General features: G+C 40.7%; 1 protein-coding gene across 1 annotated transcript in view; it reads right to left on the minus strand.

The window, feature by feature from the left end:
* The window catches only part of LRMDA (leucine rich melanocyte differentiation associated), a 755,532-nt gene that overhangs the window by 307,438 nt on the left and 434,436 nt on the right, over positions 1–13,658 (minus strand). Inside the window, 1 exon segment of the mRNA XM_081007691.1 lies at positions 4,771–4,897. Within this exon segment, the coding sequence (XP_080863817.1) occupies positions 4,771–4,897 (127 nt within the window).

The following is a 13,658-nucleotide window of genomic DNA, read 5'->3' on the forward strand; positions in this document are numbered from 1 at the left end:
TTTTGTACATGGGTGCTAAGCCCATGCTTTACCTCTTTTGAGAACTCCACAGTAAAATACACAAAATAGATGCTCTCTCTGTTCTCTGTCTCTACGCCCACCCTGCAGCTGAACATCCAAGTCCTTCCGGTATTACTGTACAAGCTTTGAACAGAATAAGGGCACAGCTCTAAATAATTATGTCAAAGAAATGACAACTGTGCTCTTTGCAGGAGTAGGGATGAATAATTACAAGGCTGGGACATAATTAAGCAATTTTGGCTGTCGTATTCTTGAGCTGTCATTTTGATGTGAAGAGCTGTCAGGCCCAGCAACATGCTTTGCACTGGACAGGCATCTTCCACTTTGATCTACACTTACGCCAGCAAAATGAGGTCATGGTTTGGTCATTAAATGAAGCTTCCTTGTCTGGCACGATTCCCCTTGCCCAGCCAGGCTTACAAGATTTTTATTTCAAAAAAAATCAAGCATGAGACTACATTCAATATTTTGACATCTCTAAATATAAACATCACTGGGTAATGAAGTTCAGATCGCTTTACATGGCGAGACAGAACAGAGCGTCGCAATGTTAAGCTGTTTTCTAATGAATGACTGTATCTTCCCTGTAACGACAGTCCCATCACAAACAGACTTTAAGCAACAAAAGATGAAATGAAGCAAAGCAGAAGAAAGCAGCATTCTGTTAAGAAAAATAAAAAAAAAACTAGAGGAAGGCAGGGAGTTAGACAAAATTAAATATTTATGATTTCACGAAGATTGGTGATTGCTAGCTCCTTGTGCATTTGAGTAAACATAAGCTAGCTGGATGAAAATATCCTGCCTTGAGTCTCATTTCATGTGTTGTTTTCAGAAGGGTAACTAGCTCTCTAAAGATTTTTATGTCAAGCATGAGATGAAAGCAATTCCCATGGAACTTTCTCCGCCACCCACCCCCACCCAATCGTCCATTGTTTCCTTCTGCTGAATAAGCTGTTTATTTCCAGTTTATCATTATGGAAGAAAGTTAACCTCATATTTAGATTTCTCTCTGGGGAAAAAAAAAAGGTCTGATGGGAGTAGCACAATTCAAAGGAAAGTAATTCCATGTCGTATCAGCTAATATTTTCAACAACATTCCTTTCCCTTTGGTGACTGTAGTGTGCATCACCCCTCATTGGTGTGTTTAAAATATGTATGTATGTACATACATGCAAACATACAGAGAGATTTATATATGCTGTGGTTAATGTGAATTCAATTAGCAATGTGCATAAACTCCAGTCATTCTACCATCACATGAAGGCAGAGGGCAGGTACACGCACAATGGTATTATGAACAGGAAATTCCATGCATTGTGCGGCAGCAGTTGTTCATTTATAAAGCATCTTTTCCTAGAAAAAAAAACCCCACTGCATGTTACTCCATTATTTCTTCTGGCAATCTCTATCATTAAGGGTTACCTGAGTTGGTTCTCTGGTGCTGCTTACTGGACAGAGACAGACCCGGTGACACAGCTCCATCCCACCCTTCCCTTCCTGTGCTTCTTCCAGCAACCAATCAAACCACCCCACCCTAAACTTCTGAGTGACATCTCCGAAGAATCAATGTGCCTCAAGGTGGGACCAAAGGCCCCGCCTCTGAGGTAGTGAATGGTGCCGCCATTGACCAATGGTTCCTTAGGCAGGCAGGAGCATTATGTTGGGCTGGGTTAGGGCTCATAGCTGTCAAGCGTCCCTTATTTGGCGGGACAGTCCCTTATCCCAGCACCATGTCCCGCTGCTGTCCCTTATTGATGATGTCCCTTAAATAAGCTCCTGAAGGGAATGGGGCCCTTTCTATGTCCAGCTGTCCTTTGTCAACAACAAATTGTTGCTTTTTTTGTGTTGAACATATGCTATATGGTAATTTATGGACCTAATAGGTATCTAAAGCCATTTGCATGCAACAAAATATGTATTTTATCAAAGTAATTGTTGATCCCTTATTTTGGCTGCTGATCCCTTATTTTTGAGGCTGCTGGTCCCTTGTTTTCAAATCTGTAAGTTGACAGCTATGTTAGGGCTGCGCCTGTCAACGAGGTGGTGGGATGGTGGCGCTTTATGCTCGTGCCAAAGTCCCACCAGCGCTTTCTGTTCAAGGCACTCAGCCAGTGACAGAAACTCTTGTAAGCTCAGGAACAGGCAGTGGCCAAGAACAGAGGCTGAGGGGGGGGGTGCTATGGAGGTTAAGAGCGTGAACTGTGAGCCAGAATCCCAACCACTGACCCCTCTCTTCCTCTCCTATCAGAGCTTTTTTTCTGGTGGAATGTGCTGGAACACAGTTCCGGGACCTGTTTTCTAGAAAAAAAGCACTGTCTTTAGCTATGGTGCTGAGCAGGCTACAAGCATGGGCTGGAAGAGAAGCAGACTGAGTCATGTGATGCTGTGTTGAGCTGCCCAGGTGGTGATATTTGGATCACATGTGGCTCATACACCAGGGACAGAAGATACCTTGGTTAAAGATGACTTTGATATGGAAACTTTGGTATAGCATCACATACTTGTAGGGCACATGACCTATAGCAGATTATAAGTCTTAATATTGCTCACGCTTCCCAAAAGCCACCTTTTCAGTGAGTGTTTGCACAATTAAATCTTCACAGTGTAAAGAGTTTAAAATGTATGCCTGAGCATTTGTACATACAGATGTTGTGCACCAAATTCATTTTCATGGATTCCAATCCCCTCTACTGTTCCTTAGGATAAACCAATATATGGGTAACATATAATAAAGTATAATAATAATAATTCTACTGCACACCAAGAAGCATTTGCTCATGACATCCTAAATGTTTATAGAAGGGAATATATTATGCTAGGTAAGACCTAGTAATTCTGTAGCAAGCAATTTTAGAAAGGCCTATCTCAATGTTAAATTTGTACCTTGCACTAAAGGGATTGGGGAAATAAGTATATGTTTTAGAATAAGATTTAGCGGATAACTAATTCAAAAATTATACAGCTTGGGACATAGAACTGAATTACTAGAACAAAGCATCAAGACGTGATACTATCTTCGTGAATTGAAACACCTTGGTTAAGATAATGGATAGATAACTGAACAATGCAGAATTATAGCCAGAATTATAGCACATTTCTGAATTTTTTTGATTGGGCCAAGACACATGTCTATTTCAAATAATATAACTATCAGCAGCATTGAAGTAAAATACAGAGATATTTATAGAGAGTAATATAGTATGAGAACGATTACAAACAGATGACAGAATAAACATAAGGTTTTTTATGTGTTCAACTGTTGCATTTTACAGGATTTAGCAAAGGAGGAAGCCTTTCATAAGAGCTTCAAAGTAAATTCTTTCATATATTACAGATTGCATTGTAAGAGTTGAAATAGCTAAAGGCTCTAGTAAACAATGTGTCAAACCAATCTCCAAATAAGAACTGTTAAAACTTTAATAGTTATAAAACGAACAGCTCTGAATTAATTTGTTTTCTAGTGCAAACATACAGCCGATAACAAATGTATCTAGCTACACTTCTATGCCCCCAAATGCAGTTTACTTCTGTAGCTGCTATATTGCTCTTTAGGATAATTGGATATCTGCAATATTTTTTTGCCACATATATTATAAAATAAACTAGTATGTAAGAAGTTGCTAGATGAAACCCATGAGTGAGTTTTAGATAGCTAATAATTCCAAGAGCAAAAATACCGATCTATGCAGATTGTGTGGTAATGCACTGATGTACATGGAAAATGTGTGTTGTTGTTTTTTCAGAGTAAACAACACTCACTTTGCCCAGTCTGAGAGCCACTGATGCAGAAAGCTTGACTCTAAAATCCCCAACTGAGTGATTCTTTCTCCACCATAAGCTCCCCACAATATAATTCAACTTGGGGTCTTCTCCCCAAGGTTATCTTCTGCACAAGCAGAAATCCAGGATTCCCACTACTGGTTTGGGAAGCAGGGTACAGATGAACTTAGCTGCAATCCATAACTATCCTGTTGTTTCTTATGAAATACTTCATTTTGAGGTGGTTTTCCCCAAACCAATCCAAATTTGGAAAAATAAGAACCACATTGCACCTTAAGCTGGTGATGTGTACATAGCCTATAACACACTGAATTGGATCCAAAAGTGCCCTATTTGATGAGAAAGGCAATTCCACTGGTCCATGGTGCCTCCTCCCAAATTTCTATCTCCTGTTGCATTCTCAGCTCCCAATAATGGAAATAAGGGATATGGAAGAACGGGGAGGGAAAGCTCCACTGTATGAGCAAAATTCAACCCACACCTCTCTGCATCCATCCTTAAGTATCACATTTGTTTATACAGGAGACTTTCCCAGTGAATAAGACCATCTGTCAAATTACTTCATAGATTAAAGGTTAATAAATTAAAGGTCACCAAGCACAATAAGATAAACACAAACAAAAGAGAAGAAAACTGAGGCCTTCATTGCTGTACAGAACAAATGCCACAGTACATATGTCACAAAAATTGTCTCTCCATGTAACACACCAAATGCTTGCTGACATGCTTCAATTCTTTAAGTTACTAAGGAGGACACTCTCTCACAAGTGCAGTGACAAGGCTTAAAAAGCAAAGTTAAGAAATGTTCATGTTTTGACTGCCACCTGATATCAGTTACCTGACATCCAGGAGTATGTTCCGCAAAAAGCGTAGAGCTGACTATTACTAAAAATGGCTTCAGCAGTAAGATTTTAGATCCGAAATGTTAAGATCCAGAAACATTCCTACAGCCTTCATTCAGTCACTTACCTTTGTATCCACAGGCTTCACCACTTTCATAAAAGCACCCCTCAAAATGGCTTCCTCACGTTCACTTCTGCCAACTTTCCGAGAATCCAGAAACTTCAGGTTGGTTAATTTGTGCAGAACAAAATACCTGTTTTAAAAACAAACAAACAACCCTTTAGGTTAAGAATTTCCATTGACCTATGACTAGGAATGGAAGGATTTGCCCATTTCATTTCTCTCTGTTTCTCATTTTTCCATTCTTAAATTCAGCTCTTCATATTTTGCAGCAATTTGCAAAATAACAATACCAATAATAACCAAATCCTAATGGAAATTCATCAGCATTTTAGTATGAATTTCTCCTAATAAACACAATTTTCTGTAATGTTTTGAATAACATACCCATTTTTGCAAGCAATTTCCCCTAATATAATTAATTCAAATGTTGTTTTCACTAATATCTGCATGTTTATGCACATTTTCCTCTACCAGATGCATTTTTGTAAACAGTGTTTTTGACTGGAGAACTGCATCACAAAATTCAGACAAGTGCAAATTTTGGAGGATCACTGTGTTTCAGTTTGTATATTGGTTCAGAAAGTGTGACTTTGATAGACTCAGTTTTGAATGTGTATTGAACTGAGCTTCTCCTCCTATGACACAATAGTCCCAATTCAAAGGACATAAAATAACCTTACAGCTGCAAGAACTATTTCTCCAACATATCAGCTATTTTCTACAGTTATGCCCTTCACTCTGCCTTTTGTGATTCATATCAGTATTCGAACTCTAGCAAAACAATAGAAAAGGTTTGAGTCTGCAGCCTGTATCTTATTTCAGGACTTTGAATCTTGCATGTATGGAACCTATTTTCATTTTGCATGTACCAAGGCTCTGTCAGACATGTTAAATGCATATAGGGGACAGGGACAATGGGCATTCCCTCTCTATGTATGTTCAGAGTAATGTTGGAGCAGTGTCAATAGCTATGAGCTACCAACATGCTGCATTACCTGAGGAACACTTAGCTGGTACAGTGGTACCTCAGGTTAAATTCGTTTCGGAGGTCTGTACTTAACCTGAAACTGTTCTTAACCTGAAGCACCACTTTAGCTAATGGGGCCTCCCGCTGCCGCCGCGCCGCCGGAGCACGATTTCTGTTCTCAACCTGAAGCAAAGTTCTTAACCTGAAGCACTATTTCTCGGTTAGCAGAGTCTGTAACCTGAAGCGTATGTAACCAGAGGTACTACTGTATTGGTTAATACTGATAGGCAGCAGTGGGGCCACAATGAAAATGCTGTACCCAGTTTTGGCCAACCATATTCAAGGGGAATTATTTCAAAGTACAGCCACTTTTGAACAAGCAAGATAAGCAAGTTCTTTAGTTTAGGAAAATGAAAAAGTGAAAACAGACAAAATCCTGCTCCCACTGTGGAACAAATGCAAGTTACTTAATTGGCAAAGAGCTTTGCAACCGGTCACAATGTGCTGTCAAGCCTTCCTCCTCACTAATTTGGGGGAAAGCCTGAAATATTCAGCTCAGTTCTCAGAACATATCTGCTGGTCAACACTGCACTGATGCAATGGTGGTACTGTGATTTTTTTTAAAAAAAATACCATCACAGCCGCAGAATAAACCCTAACATGGATGCCCACCCATATTTGTTCAACTATGACCGAAGTCTTTTTCTACCATTGCCGTAACCAATCATGTCATCATGTGAAGCTCCTCAAAAAAAAAAGAAGGGCAAAACAGATCCTACCTATTGACAAGTGTGACTGGGAGCTAAAATGCATCATTGGGTCCATGGTGAATCTGCTTTTTCTACAGTGCATAAGCCTGGGTGGTGTGTGTGTGTACCTGCATGTGTGTGTGAACACGTGCTGATCTGTAGGTGGCTGGATGGTGCTTGTTCCTTTAAAATGTACAATTCTATTTTAAAAAAATGTTTGCTTCCTGTTGCTCTGTTTGTCTGACTTAACATACTAGAATATCCTATGCATTTTTATTCATGCATGACAAATTTTTGCATGCAAATTACTCCAAAGGAGGATATGATATAAATTTAAATGGGTACAATATCACTTCTTCTCCTTCTCCTTCTTCGTCTTCTTCTTCTTAGCTCCTAGATCATTTTTTCACTGAGATTTGGTACAAGATAGAAAGCAACCCTAGCGGTGTTTCACCCCGCTAGACACTCTCCCCAATTAAATATAGTGGACCCACCTCACGGCATGCCCATTAAACAAATTTCTACAATTTACCACAAGCTATCTTGTGTGAGAGAAAAGCTAGTGATTTAAAGTCTCAGGCAGGAGTTGATCAAACAACAAAAAGCTTTATTTACAAAAAGAAGCAGCTTGTGAAACAAAGTTGGGTCAGGAAATGCATTCTTTCAGGTAGAAGCTGACTTATTACTTAAACTAAATATAAAGATGCCACAGGCTTAAACACGGTAATGTATGCACAGCTTTTCTTAAAACTTCAGTTGCTAAAAATCAGTTGGTACACTTCAGGGAGATGTTCAGGTTTATAGAATAGGTGTAAAAATGCTTAACTCGGTTTTCTGTTACTTCACTCTCAGTCCTTTACTTAGTTGTGACAGGCATTACAGTTAAATACTTTTGACACGGCACAGCTTCCTTCACAGCTTAATACTTTGGTTCAAGAGCGAGGGGCACTTTTCGTCAGTTACCCTCTCTCTTAGCAATCCCACTCCTGAGGTATTTCCAAATACCATAACAGACCCAGAGGATCACCTCAACCCTTTTTACTGCTTGGGAGTCATCTTTACCTAGAACTCTCCCCTCCTGCCTAGAAGGAGACCACCAGTAGTTCAACTCAAATCAGAACCAGTTCACCCCTCAGTCAAATCCTACCCTAATCCCCATCTCTCATTTCATCTCTCAAACTGAACCCTGTCTAACATCTCAAATCAAACCCTATCTATCTCCCTCAGAAACTGCTCTTTTTATATTCCCTCCTAAAGTTCTGTCTCCACCCCCCCCCCCTGATTGGCTGTTTAGGTAGCCAATCAGAGAGAGGCTCCAGCACTCTGGTAGAATTTCCAGTCTGGCTCTGCTGTCCGTCACAGACAGCTTCTCACATTTTGAACCATGACTAATGGAAATATTCTCCTGGCAGGGTAGGGTTCCCATTCATTTTTGAGAAAAGAATCTAGAGGCTCATTCTCAGGAAAACAAAGGAGTTATAGCACAGCAAAATTCCCTGCACCAGAGAAGGATGCTCATGATGTAAAGCAGTTTGCAGGACGACAGAAGTCAAAGTTTGGGCAAAACATTTGAAGAATATCTCAGGAAAGGTGAAAAGAGTGGCAACAGTGTTCAGCGGAGGTTCAAACATCCTAGGTTTTTATGCGAGGCACAACCGAATCAAAGTTAAGGTTCGTAAGATGAGAGAAAATAACTGCCTCATCACAGGGAACGCAGTAGATTCAAAATTGCTCCCCCCCCTCCAGCTTCCTCTAACACTTTGGCAAAAAAGCTGCAGCTTGACTAGCCAGCCACCCTCCCACACAGCTTTATTCACAAAAAGCTGACAGAGCATGGCACAGCATGGCATGAATCAAAGTTTGAAAAAAATATCCCAGGAAGGTGATAATATCAACTCATCTCAAGTACTTGCTATTTACAGCCAGTCGCCCAGATATGAAACAGACTTAGTGGAGACGGAGAGAGGAAGCGCCAGATCCTTTCCTGGCAGGAAACAGAAAGGTGATTAATAATATTTCCCACAAATGCCAAGTTTATATAGACCATCATTTTAGTAATCAGACTGAGGCCCTGTGGCTTGTCGAAGAGGCAACCTCACATGTCCAAATTATACGGAAAATGTTCAGGTTCAAAATATAAAGGACTGCCATTTATATGACTGAACTCAATGGAATAAGCTGTTTGGAAAGGTAATAAAATCCCTTTCCTTTTTTTAAAAAAAAAAGCTGAAAAAAAGCTGAAAACTAGTTGAGACTAGTTTGCCACCAGTTGCAGAAGCAATGGTTAGCCATGCTTTTATGAATTATTATGAATTATGCTATTATGAATTATTCTTTCGACAAAACAAAAAAAGAGAGACAAAGGCCGCACCTTGCTTTGACTGAGGCTTGTAAAATCTTAACGAAATGGAATATGCTTAGTGCTATGTGTTAAAATCCGTCAACAACCTGAGTGCAAACCCGCAACCAAGTCACTTCTATGAAAGAGTAATGGTACTAAAAATGAGAGCCCTCTTTAGGAAGCATAACATGTCCAAAGCTAGACAATTTGTTAAGAGTAGCTGGATGTCTGGGGATAATGAAATATTCTCAAACACATCTCCAACTTCCCTGGCTGCCCTTTCAACCCCCTGTGAGCCTCCGACGGCCCTTATCTTTCACTGGAAGAGAATACTTCCATCTTGTATTACTGGCAGAAAAGCTCAGAGGACAAGGGGCTCTTTCAAAGAAAGACATGAACAGAAGGAAACAATATGTCAAGAGCAAAGCTCAAGAGGAGTAAAAACACCCATCTAAGTGCAGGGTGAAAAAAGATTAATATTCAGGTGCAGAAAACATCACTATTAGAAAATCAGCAAATGTTTCATGATCAAGTGAAAGATGCCATCAAAAGCAGGCGGCCACAAAAATGACAACAGACTCGAGCAGTGCTGTCTCTTCTCCCTGCCAACTTTGGACTGAAGCCCTAAACGTCAGTCTTGTATAGCCTCCATCTAAGAAAGCCTAAATTTGTAGCCAAATGGTCTCGGCAGAAAGGGGTTTCCGCACACCCCTTTCTGTTTAACGTTTCTAGAATTAGTTCCTCAAAGGAAGGGAACATGCAGCTCCCCCCTCTTGGGGAAGGGGGGGCGCGAGATGAGAGCCATATGGATCATATGACAGAAATCTTCCTTCCCCCATCATCTTCGCAGTGCAGATGTTGTATAGCAGAGGATGATGAACTATAAAAGGCAATCTGCAGCAGGCATTAAAAGCTACCCTGTCATCAGTGCTGAAACATCACAATAATGATGCCATTTTGAAGAACAGTCAGATTAAATCCTTGCCACTCAGATTCCTTTCATCAGAGAGAAATAGGGACAGATGGACGGACACACACACACCCCATTAAGCACTCTGTGATGAACCATATATGCTGTAGAACAGAGTTTCTCAACCTTGCGTCCCCAGATGCTGTCGGACTACAACTCCCATCATTCCTAGCCAGCATGGCCAGAGGTCAGGGACGATGGGAGCTGGTAGTTCAATAATATCTGGGAACCCAAGGTTGAGAAAGGCTGCTGTAGACCAAGGATAGCCAACATGGTGCCCTCCAGAACTCATGCCCACTTACTTGAGCTCAGGGCTCAGGTTAACCCTTTCATGCACACAAGTGTGAGTCAGTAACTTTCTATTACAACAGTAAGATGGCAGATTGCTTGTTTGTTTGTAAGGGTTTGGAAGTAGTGGCTTGCTTGCTATGTATGTCTCTTACGCTTGTTTTAGTTTTATTGGTGCTGGTGTTTTCACTTTTTTGTGATTTCAAGTTAATCAGTAGTGACAGCAAACCCTGCTTGCCATTAAACCATCAGGAGTGAATGTTGAGGCGCCTGATGCTTCCTGTAGCCATGTATTTAAAGGCTCCACACCTCACATAGGATGTCAGATGTGGGGAGCTGGGTGTAGCTTAAGAGAAAATATCTTAAATGCCAAATTAGGGCCTCCAAATTGCCAGAGACTCCCCACCACCACCGATGAGCACTAGAAATAAAAATGGAAGGACCACCCACAGCAACCTCATGATGATAAGGTAAGCTCAACACCCATACCCACAAAATTTACAATGAAATTTACAATGAAATTGGTGGAGACGGTGTGCTCTGTTGCTTCCAAGAAGAGCTCCAGCTCTCTAATTCTTTGGAGCGTAGCTACACGTTCCTCCAGTTGCTGGACTTTGTCTTGTAAGAGGGCAATCAACATGCAATTGCTGCAGGTAAAGCTGCCTGCAACCTTTGGCAAGATGGCAAACATTGCGCAGGAACCGCAGGCGACTGCAGCTGTTCCCTCCCCCTCCATCTTGAGAACGTGTCGTTGGGGGTGGCTACAGCGGTCCTCCATCATAAAAAGCGTGAAGACAGGACAAATAACTCCCCCCACAAAAAAACCTAGGTCTCCCCCAACAAACGTTTGAGACTAGCTCCCCTAAATCTAAAAGATGGATCAAACTGCACACCTCCTGCACCTCCAGGTATGGCTGAGAATGTCCCCTCACTGAAACCCTGGAGAGCCACTGCCAGTCAGGGCAGGAACAATACTGAGCTAGATGGATCATTGGTGTGTAAGGTAGCTCCGTATGTTCGTAAACGATGGTTTAATGAAGTTGGGAATGTGACATGTGAATGAGCCCGCTATATGTGTCTTCCATGTAGAATCAAGTAATTTGTTGTTGTTTAGTCATTTAGTCGTGTCCGACTCTTCGTGACCCCATGGACCCCAGGCACTCCTGTCTTCCACTGCCTCCCGCAGTTTGGTCAAACTCATGCTGCTAGCTTCGAGAACACCATCCAACCATCTCGTCCTCTGTCGTCCCCTTCTCCTTGTGCCCTCAATCTTTCCCAACATCAGGGTCTTTTCCAGGGAGTCTTCTCTTCTCATGAGGTGGCCAAAGTATTGGAGCCTCAGCTTCCTTCCAGTGAGCACTCAGGGCTGATTTCCTTAAGAATGGATAGGTTTGATCTTCTTGCAGTCCATGGGACTCTCAAGAGTCTCCTCCAGCACCATAATTCAAAAGCATCAATGCTTCAGCGATCAGCCTTCTTTATGGTCCAGCTTTCACTTCCATACATCACTACTGGGAAAACCATAGCTTTTACTATACGGACTTTTGTTGGTAAGGTGATGTCTCTACTTTTTAAGATGCTGTTTTTAAGATGCTTTTAAGAATCAAGTAATAGAATACATAAATAGGATACAAATGGAGTAGCAGCAGTCTTCCTCTATAGTACATTTAACCTCATGGCCAATTTAGCCATAGACAATATCCGGGGATAACTATACTTATGTAAGAATGACATTATATTTCAACACTAAAAAAGAATTTAAATAAGCAATATTTGAAGATGGAGTATCAGTCTAAACACAACCCTGCTTTACTAGAAAATATAGAAAAAAGGTACCTAAAGCCCCAAAATGAACACGTGCCCTTATAATATAAATTCAAGCCTTGTAAATTTAATCCAGGGTTATTTGTCGCTCCAGAACTCTTTACTGTGATGTATGACTTAGTTACTAAGGTTATCACAGCAGTATCCTAAAGTTGCATAGTACATAAAACATTCAAGTTAACAATGCAAGGAGGTTAACTCCCAAAGATAACCTGCTATCAGAGGGTTAAACCAGATGATAGGCCTCTGTCAGCTTCCAAGGAGCTATTGATGGTTCAATCAGTTTGTTTTGAAGGTAAAGTACAACAAAAGGGCACTAAACTTATTCAAACTGTCAACAGACACTATCTAGAATGTTGCTTGCAGGTAAGTAATTTTGGGTGTTTTAAGACTATTATCAAACGGCAATGGCTGCAGAAAGAGACAGCTACTAATAACACAGAATGCAGCCATCATAAAACACTTTATGGCAGGCACAGGGATCTATAAATTGCATGACATATTGCAACTGCTTTCAGCTTATAAAATTGCTAGTTAAGGGACCACAGCTTAATCAGAAAGAATGCTTCTAAATTTTGCATTCAATGTAAAAGAAGAATGTTTTATTTTGGCTGAGGAGGTGGATGAATCTGCATTTTTAAACATTACTTTGAATCCCCTTCAGAATTCCTGAGACTGGTGTTATTAAACTGACCCATTCTTTGTAGATGTGGGAAAGGTCATTATCTGCCATCGTGGTTGAAGGAAGGCAATGAGCTTTGGCGAGAGGAAAAACAGATATCCCAGGAAGGTCTTTAAAGACTCATTTATCTCTGTCTGTGAACCTCTCTTCTAGTCTACAATGCCCTTAGAAAATTGGCTATGCACAGAGTCCAGACAATTCAAGAAGTTTTGTTCTGCAGCAGGTCAGGGGAAGGTTAGATGTCAGTAATAGAGACACAACATTGGCATCATCTATCTATCTATCATCTATCTATCTATCATCCATCTATCATCTATCTATCATCTATCTATCATCTATCTATCTATCTATCTATCTATCTATCTATCTATCTATCTATCATCTATCCAGATTTGGATTTCTCAGTGACAGGCTCCCCTTTATTGCCAGCTCTACAAAATGGCTGCAGTGGCATGTGAAACATTCAGCTACTTCTGAGCCATTGGCTCTAGGGTACTTGGAGTGTTCATGTGTGTGTGTGTATGTACACACAGATGGATCATTGTGAAGTAATACCTTAACAGATATACATTTTAAAATGACTTAAGTGTTGGAGTTGCTGGGTCCAGGTTCAAATGTTAGGGTTCTCTTTCACCTTTGAGCCAATCTCAGAGGATTTTGCTTGCACAAAATATTTATAACATTTATAAGCCGGGTGCTGAAACTTCATACCTTAAAGGGGTTGGCAATGGGAGAGCACATTCCACATCTGAGAAAATTTGAGCAAAATTAAATTTTGGTAAGAAAAGCACCTTTCTTTCTTTCTTTCTTTCTTTCTTTCTTTCTTTCTTTCTTTCTTTCTTTTACAGGAAGTTCCATACTTCCTTTAGCTATCACCAAGTTTGCTGTGCAGTAACTTTTATCTGCAGCAAAATTTCACAGGAAATTTGGAGGGGCTGGGTTTTGAGAAGTTTAGCAAATTTCAGCAAGAAATGGATTCACACATCCTACTGGTTGAGACAAGGGCCTGTCTTATGCCACCACGCACTTTCACATTAAACCATCTGAATCAGGACAGGCTGTGCAAGTAT

Source organism: Podarcis pityusensis (genome assembly GCF_964106645.2).
Source record: "Podarcis pityusensis genome assembly, chromosome: 5".
NCBI classification, from domain to species: domain Eukaryota; kingdom Metazoa; phylum Chordata; class Lepidosauria; order Squamata; family Lacertidae; genus Podarcis; species Podarcis pityusensis.